General features: G+C 42.1%; 1 protein-coding gene and 1 long non-coding RNA gene across 2 annotated transcripts; both read left to right on the top strand.

Moving 5' to 3' along the window:
- Positions 1 to 10,135: 10,135 nt before the first annotated feature.
- LOC148115192 (uncharacterized) lies at positions 10,136 to 10,895 on the top strand. Its single transcript, XR_015732309.1, has 3 exons — positions 10,136 to 10,370; positions 10,580 to 10,667; positions 10,818 to 10,895. It is a non-coding gene; the product is annotated as an uncharacterized LOC148115192 (long non-coding RNA).
- Positions 10,896 to 11,000: 105 nt separating this feature from the next.
- LOC148115191 (uncharacterized) lies at positions 11,001 to 18,161 on the top strand. The gene is made up of 8 exons (XM_087886375.1): positions 11,001 to 11,086; positions 11,187 to 11,242; positions 11,455 to 11,518; positions 11,619 to 11,681; positions 11,835 to 11,969; positions 12,147 to 12,242; positions 12,548 to 12,616; positions 12,979 to 18,161. Exons 1-6 carry the CDS (start codon positions 11,033 to 11,035, stop codon positions 12,234 to 12,236), a joined length of 462 nt encoding a protein of 153 aa, XP_087742501.1. The 5' UTR covers positions 11,001 to 11,032; the 3' UTR covers positions 12,237 to 12,242; positions 12,548 to 12,616; positions 12,979 to 18,161.
- The last annotated feature ends 126 nt before the right edge of the window (positions 18,162 to 18,287 follow it).

Here is an 18,287-nt window from a genome sequence, read left to right as displayed (position 1 = left end):
AAAGGCGGGAGCAGTGAAGTTCAGTCCGATTACTTGTGAGATGTAAATCTCGCCCTTCTTGATGGGCTGCACCAGAAGTTGGCTGGACTAGAAGACCTCCACGGTCCCCTCCAACTCTGTTATTCTGTCTGCCTATAGGACGGCTTCAGCAAGGGAGGGATGGAGATGGAGGGCAGAATCACCCCCACCTACAAAGCCCTGCACGGAGCTTCTTTTCCCTGGATGGGGATGGGTGGATGTCTTTTTGTTGTTTTCCTTTTTCTTATTGTTATTGTTGTTGCTGATCTTGTTCTTGTTAGTTCTGAGATTTTTTTCAATTTGTTATCATTTGATCTATATTGTTAATGCTAAAAAATAAAAGCAACACTTAAATAAAGTTGTTCATTGACCACAATTATTTTCCTTTAGCTATCAATGTAGCATTCAGTGGGTAGGAGGATCAATAATTGTATAACGTTGTATATGATGAAACTACAAAAACACTTTATATACACTAATTTATATTTAGGCCTATTGTCACTTCACTTTTCTTAGGGACAGGATGGACTTTAGAACCTACAACTCTCAATGACGGAGAGCAGCTACTATATTAGATAATTAGATAAATGGCAAAAACCATGGCTACTGCATATAAGGAAAATCCGTATAAAATGTTTTATAGGTGGCAATTGCCACCGGCAAGGCTAGCAAAAATGTTCAACACCATGTTCGCCAAACGTTGGAAATGCAATCAGACTCTAGGTACTTATTATCATACAGTATGTGGTAGACATGTAGGAAAGGAATATTGGATGAAAATACATACATGGTTGGAAAAGATGATTAAGCAGCATATTGATTTAAAACCAGAAATATTTTTGTTAGGTATAACACCGAAAAGCTATGACATATTGCAAAAATGAGAACACCCCATCTGATGAAAATATAATTTAGAAAATATTGGATTGTGTAGAGAGGGATAGATTGACATTGAAAATAAAAGATAAAGGAGATTCAGAGTATTATTTAATGTGAAATAGATTTTTATTAATGGTTAGAGATAAGAGGTAGACATTAGATGAAGAAAGAGCATTACTATATTCAAGTAAAATATGAATGTTGTATATAACTATAAGTCTGCTAATATCAATAGATAACCTGGCACGAAGAATTTCCATGCATGGCGATTTCAATTAAACTGTAAACAAAATTTCTACTGCAAATGAATGGCAATGTAGGATATCTTGCTTCAATATTGTCCTCTCAGGAACCTTGTTAATTGGTACTACATTTTCAATTGAAAATGGTTGCTTCAAGTTTACTTCAAGAATGCTTCAAGAAGTGAGAACATAAGAGGACCACAAAAGTTCACTCTTCTGCATTACTCACAATTGTTTCCCAGAAACTCAGGAATATAATTTGTTTTACTTTGGGTGTAGAGTATGCACTGAGCTGAATATTATTTCCTTAAGCTCTCCGGCACTTGAGAAATCATTAAATAATGATCCGAAGATGTGAAAAACTGAACTCAGTACCCTCTGCATGAAAATATGCTCTGCCATTTCTTTTCTTAAATGGAGCACCCAGAACTTCTGAAGGCAAATCATTCCACTGGTAAATAGTGCTAGCTGTTAGGAAGTTTCTCCTTAGTTCTAGGTTCCCTCTCTCCTTGATTAGTTTCCCTCCATTGTTCCTTGTCTTGCCTTCTGGTGCTTTGGAAAATAGCTTTACTCACCATAGTTTCTCAGAAACTCCAAATGGTCTCCCCTCTTTTTTGTGCCTCAGTATCACCATCTAAATGGGAAAGAAAATCCTCTTGAATTCCTCTGTCTGATGGTCAGACTGACCTTCTCTATCAGGAATCATAAACCCATCTGTTGAAATCGTGCCCCCAAAATGCTATTGGCACATGCTCACTAAGGAACTCTGGCAACTTCCATCTGCACAAAAACACCAAACAAAGCAACAAAACAGTAAAATATGCAATATGCAAAAGGAGGTTTCTAAAACTGCTAATCTGAGGCCCTTCCTTACTTCCTGCCTTGGTTCCTCAGTGTGCACACAATGAAGAAAAGCAGGAGGGGGAGCATCCCTTCTCTTCCTCTAACGATGGCATCGCTCCTCTACCGCAGAGGGAAGGAAAGTTTTGCCATACGGCCGCTGGGGAGGTCATGCCTGAAGTCTGACTGGGGCTGGGGAGGAAATCTCTCCCGGGGAGCCTGGCCAGGCTGGCAACCTCAAGAAGAAGAGCCCCTTGGATTGCAGCTATATTGGAAGAAGGAAGATTTGCCTACTATTGAAGAATGGACATTAAAAGTAGCGAATTTGGCAGAAATGGCGAAGATTTCGGCATATTTGAAAGATCACTCACAAGAAAGATATATATCGGAATGGAGAAGATGGATTGATTATATTCAAAACAAATATCGGACTAAAAGTATCAAATAGCTTATGAATGAATAGAAAAATTAAGAGTATTGATGTTTAGTTAGTAAAAGGGGAGTTAAATTGTGAAGGGGGGGATAGGAATCCTTAGTTTATTAGCTTAGTTTAGCATATGATTGTCAATTGTATACCCTGTATTTTGTTCTGGGAAGTTCGGGGGGGCGGTGGGGGGGGGATAAGGAAGGGAGGGAGGGATGGGGAAATACTTGTAAATTTTTTTTCCCTCTTTCTGTAAAACTGTTTAATAAAAAAAAAAGTCAAACATACAATAAATTTGGAAAAATGGGAAAAGTTTTGGCAAGTAAATATAAAATTAACAAGAGCAGTGGTGTACAAGGAAAACCAACTGAAAATGTTTTATAGGTGGCACATAGGTCTCCAACCAGACTGGCAAAAATACAGCCCAAAAATAGCCCGATCTGCTGGAAGTGTAAGAAGACAAAGGGACCTTCTATCATTTATGATGGACATGCCAGGCAGCAAAGAAATTTTGGTCTAACATCAAAAAATGGTTGGAACAAATAACAGAAACACAGATAGATAAAGAACCAGAAAAGTTTTCACTAGGAATTTTTAATAAATCATACCCTAAAGATATTAAATATCTCACAATTCACATACTAACAGCTGCAAGAATAATATATGCAAAAAATTGGAAACAAGAAAAAACGCCAAACGAAACAGATTTAATAGAAAAAATTCTAAATGCGTTGAAATGGACAGGTTAACCAAAGAAATACAAGAAAGAGAAGAATCAGACTACTACAAAATATGGACTAAATGGTATAATTGGTTAAAAATTAGAAATAAACAAAATTTATTTATTTATTTATTTATTTATTTATTATATTTCTATACCGCCTTTCTCCCGTAGGACTCAAGGCGGTGTACAGTCAAGAAAAATATAGACACACAAACATCATAAAATTGCTAATTAAAATTATTACTTAGTTTGGTCAATTAAATAAAACCCAGAATTAGATAACATTTAAAAAATCATTCACATGTTTGTGAATCTAAAAAAAAAATTAGCGGGGAAATATTACCGGTATAGAAAACATCATTAGACGACTTCCGGTTTCCTTGTCTTCGGCGGCGGCGGTGACTTTTGAAGCTCCGCCAGCCCCGCCGCTTGTAGAGCCGCTTCGCGACTAAGAAGCGGCTCGAAAACTTCAAAAATCTTTAGGATTTTTGAAGAGAGATCGCAGGGTACAGGTTGAGCCCCTGCAACCCCCCCAGGGAATAGTTTCTGGGGAGGGAACAGGAGCGGCTCCCATTCAACCTGCTGGAACTCCGGGTGGTGTGGGACAAGTCTGCGTCTGCAGAACTACAGGAAACCTTAAATTGAAAGAAAAGGAACCAGCTTTAATGAGCAGCATACTGTTACTTGAACCCTGAAACTCGGAAGCGCAAGTATTAGAGTTTTTTTGGCTTTCTAACCTGAGTGAAAAAATGCGGATGAGTGAAAGTGAACTGTAAAAACATGGCGCTTAGCCTTAGAGCTAACGAGCTGGCGAGTGTGGATTGCTGAACTCATCTTGCTTTGTTACAAAGTTTCTAAACTGCTATGAAGTTGCTTCTCTTGCAACAAGAGAAATAAGAGAGAAATTTCTCCTTTTTCAATACTGGACTTTGCTTTACTTTGGTTCTTATTTGATCAAATCTGGGGGACTTTTTTAGAAGTCTTTGTGGAGGTGGGAGAGGAAGAAGAACTTCCCTTTTTAATAAAACTAGCCTACGTGGCAGGATGGCCTCAAAGAAGCAGGAAGCGAAGGCAACAGGAGGTGGATCTCCCACACATAAAGCACAGCCTCCCCCAGTACAACAGATACAGACTCAGAAAAAAGATTTTGATGTGGGAGATTTAAAAGAATTTATTTCTAAAACTTTGGATGATAAATTTCAAAAATCTCAACAGGAGATAGATGATAAACTTCAAAAATCACATCAGGAATTTATGCAGGAAATTAATGAAGTTAAAGATATGGTGAAACAGAATCAAAACAAGGTGACCAAAAAAATATCAGAAGTGGCGTCTGGCCTGGCAGAATTTATTGTGAAAGTTGATTCTAAAGTTGAAGAACTTAAATCAGAAGTTAATGTTAAGATGAAAGACAATGATTATAAAATTGCTGATGTTGACAATAAAATGCAAAGAGTTGAAAATGAGATTGTCATGGTACAATTCAGGGCAATGGAGTTTGCCATACGGCTTCGAGGAATTCGAGAAGAGGAAAGACAGGATTTGAGACAGGTTTGTTCTGAGGCCCTGGCCAAGATTCTACAAGTTAATCCTGATGTGGTTTTTCACAAAATAGATAAAATTTACAGAATGAATTCTTGGGTGGCCAGACAAAGACAATTGCCCAGAGATGTGGTCATATATTTTACAGATAGAGAAATAAGAAATGATATCCTGAAAAAATCCTTTTACACTTCTGTGCAAGTAGGGGGCTCACGAATTGGAATTTATAAAGAATTACCTCCTAAAATGCTGAAAACTAGAAAAGAATTTGGCTTTCTTGTTAAGGAATTACAAAATTTACAGATACCATTTCGGTGGGACGCCCCAGTTGGTATAATTTTCAGATACAAGGGAGAAAGATATCGCTTGAATACCGTGGAGAAGGCACAGCAATTTTACACTACTATTCTTAAGGAAAGAACACCATCTCCACGTACATCTACAGTTTTGGAGATTAAGGAGAGTGAAGAGAAGCAACCTCAACGAGAACTGCAAGAACAGTCTAAGCAGGAATTAGAGGAAATGCAAGGCGCAGAAGGAGGTTTTCTGGATGAGCCTTTGCTGGAATCTTCTCCAATCTTGGACCCGGTTCAGATGATTGAAGTTAAGGATCAACGTATAACTCAAGCTCAATCTAAGTTACTTAAACAAAAGCAACAACAACAACAGGAAAGACAAGATAAGAAGGCAGTTAAGAGTACTGCACAAGAGACTGGAGTCATGGGGGGAGCGAGATCGAAGCTTTCGGATGATCTTCGATTATTCTGCTCTTTGCTTCAGAAAGATGAAGATGATGTTTAAGTGTTTATCTTGGAATGTTAACGGGTTGAATTCAGCACAGAAAAGGAAGAAATTATTTACATATTTGAAACAATTTAATAATGATATAATTTGTTTACAAGAAACGCATATCACAACTCAAGATCAAAAATATTTGATAAACTCCAAACTAGGAACACATTTTATATCTTCAACTTCGCAAAAAAAGAATGGTGTGGTTATTTATGTAAATAAAAAGTTAACAGCTAAAGTTATAGAAGCAGATGAAGATGGTAGGTTTGTAGCAATTGAATTGCTTACAGCAAATGGCCAAATTCTTTTGATTGGAAATTATGCTCCCAATCAACAACAGGACCATTTCTATAAGATGTTACATACTAAAATACTGCAATGGGACTACAGATCTATTTTAATTATGGGAGACTGGAATGGAGTAATTGATTCTAAATTAGATAAAAAGAGTTTGGCAAAGTCTAGAATCAGATTACCACAGACCTTTTTTGATATGAAAGAAGATATGGAACTAAAAGATGTTTGGAGAATACATAATCCAAAAGAATTGGACTACACTTTTTTTTCTGACAGACACAGATCCTTCTCTAGGATTGATTTTATTTTGTTGACAGATGACTTACTTGTTAAGACAAAAAGAACAAAGATTTTTCCAAGAACTTTGACTGACCATAGTCCAGTATGGATAGAAATTGAGATGGATAAGGTTGAGAGACGTTCTTGGAGATTAAATGAGAACTTGTTTAGATACGAAAAAAATACAACAGAACTTAAAAAGCATTTGAAAGAATTTTTTGAAATAAATTTGAATAAAGGTACCCCAATTGAAATTGTGTGGGACGCAAGTAAAGCTTATATGAGAGGGGTACTTATCTACATGAACTCTAAACATAGACTGTTTCGACAAAAGAAAAGATCTGAATTGGAAATAGAAATAAAGAATAAAGAACAGTTACTCATTAAAAATCCAACAGATGAAAGAATATGTAGTGCTATAAAACTTTTAAAAGACCAATTTCAAATGCTTATGGCGGAACAAGCTGCAACAAATTTACAATACGCGAAGCATAATACATTTTGTAACGCTAATAAACCGGGCAGATGGTTGGCTTACACATTGAGGAAAAAACAAAGTATACGGACTATTGATAGTATTGATATTGGAGGGAAAGAAATCTTTCAACAAAAATTAATTAAAGAAGCTTTTGTGGACTATTATACCAAATTATATGCCAAAGAGGAGGTGCAGAATGGACTTATAGAAAAATATTTAAACGATAAAAGAGTTACAAAAATTACTGATCAACAAAAGGAAAGAATGAATTATCCTATAACAGAGGAGGAGATAATAGTAGCAATCAAACAGTTAAAAACAGCCAAAGCTCCTGGCACGGATGGTTTGACCGCAGTGTATTACAAAACTTTGCAAGCTGAAATGGTGGGACAACTCAGAGATTTATTTTGCAATTTTCAACAAGGGCGTAAAATACCCCCATCATGGACAACAGCTTACATATCTTTGATACCAAAAGAACAAATCGGTCCTAAAAAACCAGAGAACTATAGACCAATATCTCTTTTGAATACAGATTATAAAATCTTTGCGAAAGTATTAGCCAACAGGTTGATGCCAGTAATCCAAAAGGTGATTCATGATGATCAAGCGGGATTTATCGAGGGCAGATACATGAAGGATAATGTAAGGCAAGTAATAGATTTATTGGAATATCTTGAGAAGAATAAACAGATTCCTGCAGTGCTGGTCTTTTTGGATGCAGAGAAGGCCTTTGATAGAGTGGATTGGAATTTTCTACTAAAGACTTTAAAAAAGATGGACTTTGGGGATCAATTTATACAGGCGATTTCAGCAATTTATCAAGAGCAAAAGGCACAGATCATTATTAATGGAAGTCTGACAACAGAGTTTAAAATTGAAAAAGGAACAAGACAGGGATGTCCGTTGTCCCCACTTTTATTTATTTTAACACTAGAAGTCTTGCTAAATACAATACGGGACTCTAATATCTTGAAAGGTATAAAGATTAGGCAAGAGGATTACAGAATAAAGGCATTTGCAGATGATCTGGTTGTTACCCTATCACAACCAATGGAATCAATAATCTTGATGAAGGACATTATACAAGACTATGGTAAAGTTTCAGGTTTTAGTCTGAATCCAAAAAAGACTAAAATGATAGCTAAAAATATGACACAAGATCGTAAACATGAGCTTGAAAGGAGGGCAGGTTTTGAGACTGTACCTAAGGTAAAATATCTAGGAGTTCAGGTTGCAGAATCAAACATGAAATTGTTTCAAAATAACTATGAGGTGTTGTGGCGAGAGGTGCAGAAAGATATGGAGACTTGGAAAAAACTGCAGCTGTCTCTACTTGGAAGAATAGCAGCAGTTAAGATGAATATTTTGCCAAGATTTCTTTTTTTGTTTCAAATGATTCCGGTGCTTAAAAGTGATAAACAATTGAAAGTTTGGCAAACTGGAGTGAATAAGTTCGTCTGGAACGAGAAGAAGCCGAGAGTGAAATTGAAAATTATGCAAGATGTTCCAGAAAGAGGAGGTCTTAAACTTCCAAACCTACAGCTATATTATGATGCAGCAGCTTTAACTTTAACAAGTGATTGGTTTGGAAGTAAAAAGGTTGGAATATTGAATGCAGAAAGTTTTGATCTTGAATTTGGATGGCATGCTTACTTATTTTATGATGACAAAGTTGATAAAGTATTTAAAAGTCATATACTTAGAGACTCTTTGATGAGAGTTTGGAAGAAGCACCGACTCAAATGGGATTATAAAATACCGCTATGGTTGGATCTTGGTCATACTTTGTGGAATACAAATATAATGTCACTCGGGGGGTTTTTATACAAAGAGGTTCTTTTTACAGATGCGGGCAGATGGCAGCTGAAGACATTGCAGACACTGTTGGACGAAGGGATTAATTTAACTTGGTTACAATATAATCAATTACAATTGAGATGGAAAGAGGACCAAAAAACTGGTATTATGTTGCATGAGGAAGAATTGGTTAGACATATAAAACAGAAAGGTCCAATGCATATCAAAAGGCTTTATAATGTTTTGCTAGAAAGGGATTCAGAAACCGAATTAGTTAAAGATTGTATGATTAAGTGGGCACAAAATTTTGAAGAACCAGTGATGTTGGAAACATGGGAAAAAATTTGGGTTCAGAATGTTAAATTTACACAGTCGCAGAACCTGAGGGAAAATTTCTATAAAATGTTTTACAGATGGCATTTAGATCCCAAAAAGTTGTCATGTATGTACCCTAATGTTCAGCCAAAATGTTGGAGATGTGAATGTTTGGATGCTACGTATTATCATGTTTGGTGGACCTGTAGGAAAGTTAAGGCTTTTTGGATAAAAATTTGGTGGGTCATGCAGAATGTGTTGAAGAAAAAAATTCAATTCTCTCCACAATTGTTTTTATTGGGTATAGTTAAGGGTTTTACATCGGGTGAAACAAAACTGATACTGTATATGATAACAGCAGCAAGATTGTTGATAGGTAAATACTGGAAAAATGAAGCTTTGCCCACTATTGAGGAATGGACTTTGAAGATGGCCAGTTTTGCAGAGATGGCGAAGATTTCAGCATACTTAAAAGATTGTTCACAAGAGACTTATGAATGGGAATGGAAAAGATGGATAGAATATGTTCAGAACAAATATCAAACTAGAAAGTATCAAATAGCCTTTACTTGAAAATAATGTTTTAGAAATATTTTAATGTAATGAGGTAAAAAGAAAAATTATACAGGGGAGGGAGGGGTTCAAGTTTATATATAAGTGTCATATTAGGGGTTTTTTTTTTTTGACGAGTTATGAGTATATTATAGGGAAGTCTGGGGGGAGGGGAGGGTTAGGGAGGGTTAGGGAGGTTGGGAAGTTTGGGGGTGGTGGGGGGGGGGAAGGGGTGAAAATGTAATTGTAAAACTTTTGCAATAAAAAAAAAAAGAAAGATCCAAGTTTTCTCTTTATATTTGCACACACACATTCATGCTTTGTCTTTTTTCTTTTTTCTACCTTTCCTTTTTAAAGAAATTACACTTACTATGCTATATTTTTATTTGAATGTACTTATTATCTATGTAAAATCTATTAATAAAAATTATTCTTTAAAAAAAAAAAAAGAAAACGTCATTAGACTAAGGAGAGGGGAAGAAATATATAACAAGCAGAATGTCACTTGGAAACAATGCTTAAGAAGGAAACATAATTTCTTTTTGTTTATATGTTGTATAAATGTTTGTTGTGTTTATGTCATGTTATTTTTTTTAATATTTATACTCGAATAAAAATTTAATTTAAAAAAAAAAAGATTGGGCAATCATTTATCTGAGATGGCCAAGTCCCTTGGGTAGGGACTTGGACTAAAAGTCGCTTCCTCCCTAGGATGCCATGATTCCCTCTGTGCTTTGTGCCACAATGATGGGGCTTCTCTGTTGTTCGTGAACAGACAACTTCCCACAGGAAACCCAGAGGCCAAAGGCTATCGAGGGAGTCAGCCACCGGCCACTCCTAGATCCAGCTGAGCTGCCATCCTTGGGTAGGTATAAAAAAATGGCTATTGTTTACCTGGTTGCCGAGGGAACGAGTTGCCCTGAAAAACCAGTAGCCACTGCACAGCTGCTCATTCTCCCTTCGTGCAGTGATAGGACGAGCACCTAGTTGGTCATGGCTGTGAGAAGGCTTTTCAGGGTAAGTGTGGCCATCTCAGCTGCCAAGAAACTGGCAGCGGGGGAGCAAATCAGCTCTTCTGACTGACATGTGTCTATTTCTCTTCTCTTAACAGAACATCTGGAAAAGGTGTTCGCACCTTTTCTGTTGCCTGAAGAGCAACATTGAAGACCTTCCTGTGCCTCCTGACAGGTACCACCCTCTTCTCCTTAAACCCTGGCTATGGTGGGGCAACATTGATTGCCTGTAGAGTCTGTAAGAGGCTCTCCCCAAAATGGCTTCCTGTCTAGAAGGGGCTTCAGGGGCCAAAAGATGGGCAGGCTGACTGGCTAGGTTGAGAAAGGAGAGGGTCAGCTAGATGAATGTTCTTTGACATGGCACCTTCTTCTTCTTTTGGTCAGCACCGAAGAGGCACAGGAACCGGATGACCAGCAGGGAGAATGGGAGACACATCATGTGTCTGATGGAGACGTCTCTTCCTTGCCTGGGGTAAGGATGCTTCTGCAACATGGGCAGTGGGGGTTCATACTTCAAAACTGGGTGGGGGAAGGGAAGAACTTGGGGGGAACCTGGCCAGCCTAGGAAACTGAAGAAGATCCCCTTGTTTCATACCTTCAATGAAACCATTGTTACTTGCAGGTTGTGATGGGTGGTCCTGCTACCGCCCGGAGTCCCAGGAAGGAAGATGTCCGGCCAGCTCTCATTTCCAAGAGGTTAGTGTTCTCAGCTGAGGGATTCTGAGGAGAAGGGCTAGAAGAAAGGTTTGCAGAAGGGAGGCATCTCTACCCTCTGCCTGCACTTTTACTAAAAGAAGAAGGACTCAAGCCCTTCGTTCTCTCCCCAGAAATGAGAGGATGCCGAAGTGGACACCGCGGCTGACTACAATTTGGGAGACCTGCACTGAGTCGGTAAGGCCAGAGTAGCTCCTCCCTATGGTAATGGCAGAGGCTCTGTCTCTGTGCATTTGTTAACATGCCAATAGACGGAATATTTGCCTTCTTATTTCAGGATCCATCGGACGTGGAGGAGGGAGGTGCAGGAGGAGACAGTGCCTGTCTTTCAGGGTAGGTAACACTTTTGAGGGTGAAACTTTAGCAGAAGGGAGGCATCTTTGCCTCTGCTTCTGCTAAAGGAAGAAGGACTCAGGGCAATTTCACCGGCAGGCCAAGCCCCTTGGCAGGCCACCTGCAAGGGTTCTTACAGCTTCCACATGACCACTCTTGCAAAAGGGCCATGGCTACTTTTGATCTTTGGCCCCTTTGTTTTCTCCCCCCAGAGAGGAAAGGCAAGAGCACTGGAGGCCGCGGCTGTCCACCAGTTTGGAGACCTGCACTGAGTTGGTAAGGCCTGGACACATCCTGCCCACGTGAAAAGAAGAAGCCCTGTCTCTGTGGATTTCTTGATATCCCAACAGACGGCATCTTTGGCTTTTTATTTCAGGAACCACAAGACCAACCAGTGCAGGGGGAGATCTCTCCTGACCTGGAGAAAACATCTTCAGAGGTAAGAAAATTTTGGGAAGTGGGAGAAATTGGGCTATACATCCTTCTAAGCTTAAGACTTGGAAAGGCTCTCTTGCTGTTGGCCCATAGGGCCATAGGAATCTTATTGGGACACAGAAAGTTGAGGATTTAGCAACCTTAGTATCATTTGCAGGATTCGCTGACAGTCCTGGCGGGCTCCAGGACCAGCAGCCTCTGGGATTTGGACCTCGACTCCCTTGCTGACCTTCTGGAGGAGGAATCTGAGGATAGCCGGGACCAGGATGCGGAGGCTTCTTCCAGTCCATGGGTAAGAAAGACAAAGGCTTTTCGGTTGGGGTGGTCTGGTGGGATCGGTTCCTTTGCCACAAAGTAGCAGGGACTGGTGTCCTAAATGGGAAATGTAATCCCCATTCAATAGGCCCTCTTTTAGGAATCCTGATTTTTTTTTCTCTGATGGCTAAAGAGGAATGACTGTCGTTCACAGGATTCTCCAGAGGAGGGGGAAGACACCCTGGAGGATCTCAGCAGCCTGGAAGAGGACATCCTGGACTCCCTGGACCGCCTTCTTCAATGAGAAGAGGTATCTATTTTACCTTCCTCACGGGTCAATGCCTTGCCTGGCGAAGCTCAATGAAGCAATGAGCTATGCTGTGCCGGGCCATTTAGGTCAGACAGGTCATAGTCGAGGGTGCTGACACAACATGGTCCACTGGAGAAGGAAATGGCAACCCTCTCCAGTATCCTTAGTAAGAAAACCCCAGGAAAAGTATCAAAGGGCTACCATGCTAGAAGATGAGCCCCTCAGATCGGAAGAGCGGAGGGCAATTACAAGTAGCTCCAAAAGAGCAAAGTGGTCCTAATAATAGCCTTTGATTCCTCCCCCAGATGCTTCCTCAGATTCGTCTCCAGAGGTCAGCTTGGAGGAGGAGGAACCAGCCCCAGCCACCTCAGGAGGTGAGTTGGTCAATGGCTCTGAGTAGCCTGCTGAGAATGATTTGGCTGAAACAACAGCTGCAGCAGGGCAGCCCTGAGATTTCAGGTGGGGAAAGCACCCAGCTGTTTAGTGAGGAGGAGGAGGAACTGCCTTCTGCACCTGAACCAGGAACACTTAGGGCAGAGAAAAGGCAGGAGCAGCAAAGGTCAGCCCGATTACTTGCGAGGCGCCAGTCTCGCCATTCTTGATGGGCTGCACCCGAAGCTGGCTACTTAGCGCAGCAGACAGACAGCGGTGATGCTGGGAACGTGTTCATGAGCAGGGGGTTGGACAAGAAGACCTTCAAGGTCCCTTCCAACTCTGTTATTCTGTCTGCCTCTAGGACGGCTTCAGCAACGGAGGGTATTGTTGTGGTCCGCCACCAACCTGCGGAGCTGGCAGCCGAGTCGGACAGTGAGGAGGCGGAAGAAGAACACGGGCCAGTCCTGGAGGCTGGGGAAGGCCCGGATGAGGGCTCTGCGTCGGAGGCAGAGATGGGGCGAGGACCATCTGGGAGTGATGTGCAGACTCTGGCCGGGTGCTTCTGTCTGGGCCTATTACGGCCACCACTCAACCCTTGCACATGACCATCGGGTCTCATGAGGACCCTATTCAGTTTTATTTTACCTCCGGCCTGCATTTTCTCGTGGTTTTGGGCTTGGCTTGGCTCAGGAAACCAGACCCGCAGATCTATTGTTCCCAGAACTTCATCTCTTTTCCGAGCCTGCAATGTGTGGACCACACCCACCACGACTGCCCCATTGATTTGATTCTGGATGATCCACTCCCATTGGGGCATTTGTATTCGATGTCGGACCCTGAGTTGGTTGTGTTACGGGACTTTGTGGACAAAAATCTTGCTCAGGATTTTATCTGGCCCTCATCGCCATTGTCTGCCCCGGTCCTGTTCGTGAAAAAGAATACTGGAGACTTGCGGCTTTGTTGTAACTCCCGCAAGCTAAACGCCATCATAGCGCGCATCCAGTGTCCTCTGCCCCTTATTCCTGAACTCTTGGAACTACTTCTGGAGGCTACTGTCTTCACTAAATAGGACTTGCGAGGAACTTATAATCTTCTTCGGATCCGTCCCAAGGATGAATGGAAGACGGCGTTTGGCACTCCTTAAGGACATTTTGAGTATACTGTACGGTCATGCCGTTTGGGCTGACCAATGCTCCTGCCATCTTCCAACATTTCATGAATGACATTTTTAGGGACCTCTTGGACAAGTTTGTCGTAATTTATTTAGACAACATTCTCATCTATTCTCCTTCCCAGAAGACCCACCAACAGCACCTCTGCCTGCTCCTGCAACATCTTCGGGAGCATCATCTGTATGCTAAACTGGAGAAATGCCAGTTTTTCCAGTCCACCATTGAGCTCCTGGGGCATTGAATCTCTCCCGAGGGCATTGCCATGGAGCCGAGCAAGGTGGAGTCTTTGCGTAGTTGGCAACCTCCTTGGTGACTGAAGGACCACTGTCTAGTGCCTCCTTGGGTTCGCCAACTACTATCGGACCTTTATCCCAAGCTTTGCTGCCAGGATCATGCCTCTCACTCGGCTTCTGCAGAAAAAGTCCAATTTCGGTTGGGTACCCCCGAGCAACAGGCACTCCAGGCCTTGAAACAGGCCTTCATGAAGGAGCCTATCTTGAAGCATCTTGACCCCCACCATTTGTTTGTGGTAGAAGCAGATGCATCGGGTGTTGCTGTTGCTGCGGTCTTGCTACAGGCTCGCGCATCTGGCGGTACCCTCTTCCCTTGTGCAAAGTTACTACAGACCACCCAGAAACTGAACCAATGGTAGATTCAGTGGTCCCTCTTCTTTGCAAGGTTCAATTTCAGCATTACGTACATCCTTAGTGGTCACAACCAAAGGGTGGATGCGCTCTCGCGGAAACCGGAGTATTCCCACATCGAAGACCCGCTTCTGCTCCAGACAGTGTTGCCTGTAGAGTCTTTCTCCGTGGTTTAGGAACCAGTTGATTTACGGGCTCAGATACAGGAAGCTCAGCGGCATGATGCTTACATGGAGCAACGGAAGAAAGAGGTAGGGCCCGCCTCTCCATGGACGTTTCATGAGGAACTCTTGCGGTACCGAGACAGGCTCTAGCTGCTGGTGGGGCCGCTCTGGGGACTTATCTTGCCGCAGTGCCATGATAATCCTGCAGCGGGGCACTTTGGCCTCTTTAAGACACTGAATCTAGTTTCTTGCACTTTTGGTGGCCCCGATTGAGACACAATGTCCAGGCTTATGTCACGTCTTGTGTTCACTGCCGACAGGCCAGGTCGGCAATGGGAGCCGCTTCAGGCCTGTTCCAGCCATTGCCACAGTGCCACATGACAGAAATGAACCACCCGAGTATGAGGTCGCCAGCATTCGGGACTCCTGGTGGGTAAAAGGACGGTTCAAGTATCTAATTGAGTGGAAGGGATATGGACTGGAGGACTTTACTTGAGAGAATGTGACGTCTGTGCATGCACCTATCTTGGTGAAAGCAGTCCATGACCTCTTCCAGTCACAGCTGCATCTGGATCGTCAGACCTGGGGGAATGGCCCTGCGGTGAGCGATAGTGTTGTGGTCCGCCAGCAGCCTGCGGAACTGGCAGCGGAGTTGGACAGTGAGGAGGCTGAGGAAAAACATGGGCCTGTCCTGGAGGCTGGGGAAGGCCCAGATGAGGGCTCTGCGTCAGAGGCAGAGCTGGGGCCATGGCCATCTGGGAGTGATGTGCGGACTCCGGAGCCTCCAGAGCAGTGGTTCTCAACTTTCCTAATGCCGCGACCCTTTCATACAGTTCCTCATGTTATGGTGACCCCCAACCAGGGGTGGGTTCTAAAATTTTTTACTACCGGTTCTGTGGGTGTGGCTTATTTTGTGGGCATGGCTTGGAGGTCATGTAACTGGGTGGGCGTGGCTAGCTGGTCATGTGACCGGGTGGCCATTGCTATATGTGTATAGGGACTACTCAGAGGGCTGAAAAAAGTCATTTCTGACAGGTCCTTGCACTTTTGACTGGTCCTCACACTTATGACCATCCTCACATTTATGCCCATGCAGCATTCTTAACAACCATGTCACTCATTTCACAACTGCTTCTCTTCACCATGGTGACAAAAAGTGTAAAATATGAGGATAGTCGTAAATTCGAGGACTGGTCAAAAGTGCGAGGACCAGTCAAAAATAACTTTTTCAGACCTCTGAGTAGTCCATGTGCACAAAAGGACTACCCAGAGGGCTGAAAAAAGTGATTTCTGACAGGTCCTCGCACTTTTGACCGGACTTCGCACTTATGACTGGTCATCATTTATGCCCATTGTAGCATTCTTAACAACCATGTCACTCATTTCACAACTGCTTCTCTTCACCATGGTGACAAGATAGGGCAAAAACATAAAATGTGAGACAGTCGTAAGTTCGAAAACTGGTCAAAAGTGCGAGGACCAGTCAAAAATAACTTTTTCAGCCCTCTGAGTAGTCCATGTGCACAAAAGGACTACCCAGAGGGCTGAAAAAAGTGATTTCTGACAGGTCCTCGCACTTTTGACCGGACTTCGCACTTATGACTGGTCATCATTTATGCCCATTGTAGCATTCTTAACAACCATGTCACTCATTTCACAACTGCTTCTCTTCACCCTGGTGACAAGATAGGGCAAAAGCATAAAATGTGAGGACAGTCGTAAGTTCGAAAACTGGTCAAAAGTGTGAGGACCAGTTAAAAATAACTTTTTCAGCCCTCTGAGTAGTCCATGTGCACAAAAGGACTACCCAGAGGGCTGAAAAAAGTGATTTCTGACAGGTCCTCGCACTTTTGACCGGACTTCGCACTTATGACTGGTCATCATTTATGCCCATTGTAGCATTCTTAACAACCATGTCACTCATTTCACAACTGCTTCTCCTCACCATGATGACAAGATAGGGCAAAAATGTAAAATGTGAGGACAGGCGTATTTCGAGGACTGGTCAAAAGTGCGAGGACCAGTCAAAAATAACTTTTTCAGCCCTCTGAATAGTCCATATGCATAAAAGGATACAGGAATAGAGAGGAATGAAGGAAGGGAAGGGAAATTAGAGTAGGAGTGAGGGTAAGAGAGGGAGGAAGAGAGGAGGGGAAGGAGAAAGGAAGAGGAAGTAGGGAGGAGAAGAAGGGGGGAAGAGAAAGTAAGAAGGAAAGAAAAGAGAGAGGTGGTAGGTTTGAGGAGAAAGATTGGTGTACAATAAAAAAGATGAAAGGGAAGAAAACCAACCCCAAACAAATATAAAGATATTAAGATAAAGAATGAATTGTTAAACTTTAAAGAATAAAAGATCAAATCAATTAATTATATTTACCAATAATAATAAACCCAATAATTTCCCCCGTATATTCCTCCAAACCACAACTTAACCATTTCTGCTTTCAACACAATATGCAATTAATAGTATCTCAATTATTACAATTCCCTAGTTATATAGAGCTTTTTTTCTTTTGTGTTTTAAAATCTTGAACCTCCTCTTTTGCCCTAAATTTCCCATTGTTTGCAGTTTTGCACCTACCTTTTTTGGTGAGGAAAAAGAAAAAGAAATCTCTCTCTGCCTCATTTTGTCACGTTGCAGCAAAGACCCTGCTTTAATTTCAGTTTTGCTTTTTCAGCATAGCTAGGGGAAAAATAATATGCTCCAGCAATTTACCTCTTTGCAGCTAGCTAGCAACAGAGCCCTCCGCAAAACAGCTGAGAGCAAATCAGCTGAGAGTCGGGAGGCTGATCAAACCAACTGATGGTAATTAACCTATGCTGAAGCTGAAAGGGGCTGTTTTTTCTATTTTTGCAGGCACCGGTCTACTCATTTGTTTTCTTTTAACACTGATCAGCTGTAGGGTGGCCCTTTGAAGCCCCGCAGCAAGAATTTAAACAGTTTTTTTCCCTCTAGCCATTAGCTGGGACTCAGGAGGCAGCAATAGATTGGGAGTGGGCGGGGTAAGCGACCGGCAACTGGCGATCCAACAGAGGCAGAGGGTGAGGGTGAGTGAAGGCGTGGGGGGACCGAGAGAGGGCTTTGGTGACCCCTGTGAAATGGCCGTTCGACCCCCCAAAGGGGTCACGAACCCCAGGTTGAGGACCGCTGCTCCAGAGGCTGACAGCAGAGAGGCAGAGGAAGAAGAAAAGCCGTTCCTAGTGCATGCATGAGAAGAGCTGCAAGAAGGCACGAGCAGCTAAAGCAAAAAGGATGACTCGGGAGCAGGGCCAAGAGATGATTGGCCTCTCCCATAAGGCTTAAAAGACCAGCAACGGCTCTTAGGCTCTTTGTCAAAAAACAACGTTGATAGATTTGTTTCTTGTCTTGCTGCATATATTTCTTGTTGCCATCTTCTGCTTCTGAACTTTTGCCAAGAAAAGCCTTTGGCAGGTTGCCTAATAAGACCAAGGTTGGTGATAAGGCTGAAGAATTGTGTTGTGAAGAATTGGTCTTAAATTAGTTTGGACTACCCTGAGAATGAGTTAATTCTCATCTGTTCTAATAAAGTCTGTTTGTTTCAAACAGTTTGGGTCTGATAATACTTACTTGGGCCTGGGTCACAACAGGTATGGAGATGGAGGGCAGAATCACCCCCACCTAAAAAGCCCTGCATAGAGCTGCTTTCCCCTGGAATGGATGTCTTTTTGTTG

The sequence above is a fragment of the Pantherophis guttatus genome, chromosome 2, assembly GCF_059756535.1.
Source record: "Pantherophis guttatus breed Tessera chromosome 2, ASM5975653v1, whole genome shotgun sequence".
Lineage (NCBI taxonomy): Eukaryota > Metazoa > Chordata > Lepidosauria > Squamata > Colubridae > Pantherophis > Pantherophis guttatus.
Note: the sequence above shows the minus strand (reverse complement) of the source record. Positions and strands in the feature narration are given on the sequence as shown.

What these genes read in the sequence shown, in the direction of transcription:
- LOC148115191 (XM_087886375.1), top strand. Translation starts at nt 11,033, where the DNA reads ATGCCGAAGTGGACACCGCGGCTGACTACAATTTGGGAGACCTGCACT. An exon ending in TGGAGACCTGCACTGAGTTG is followed by an intron (nt 11,519 to 11,618) that starts GTAAGGCCTGGA and finishes TTTTTATTTCAG; the next exon opens with GAACCACAAGACCAACCAGT. An exon ending in TGGAGAAAACATCTTCAGAG is followed by an intron (nt 11,682 to 11,834) that starts GTAAGAAAATTT and finishes TATCATTTGCAG; the next exon opens with GATTCGCTGACAGTCCTGGC.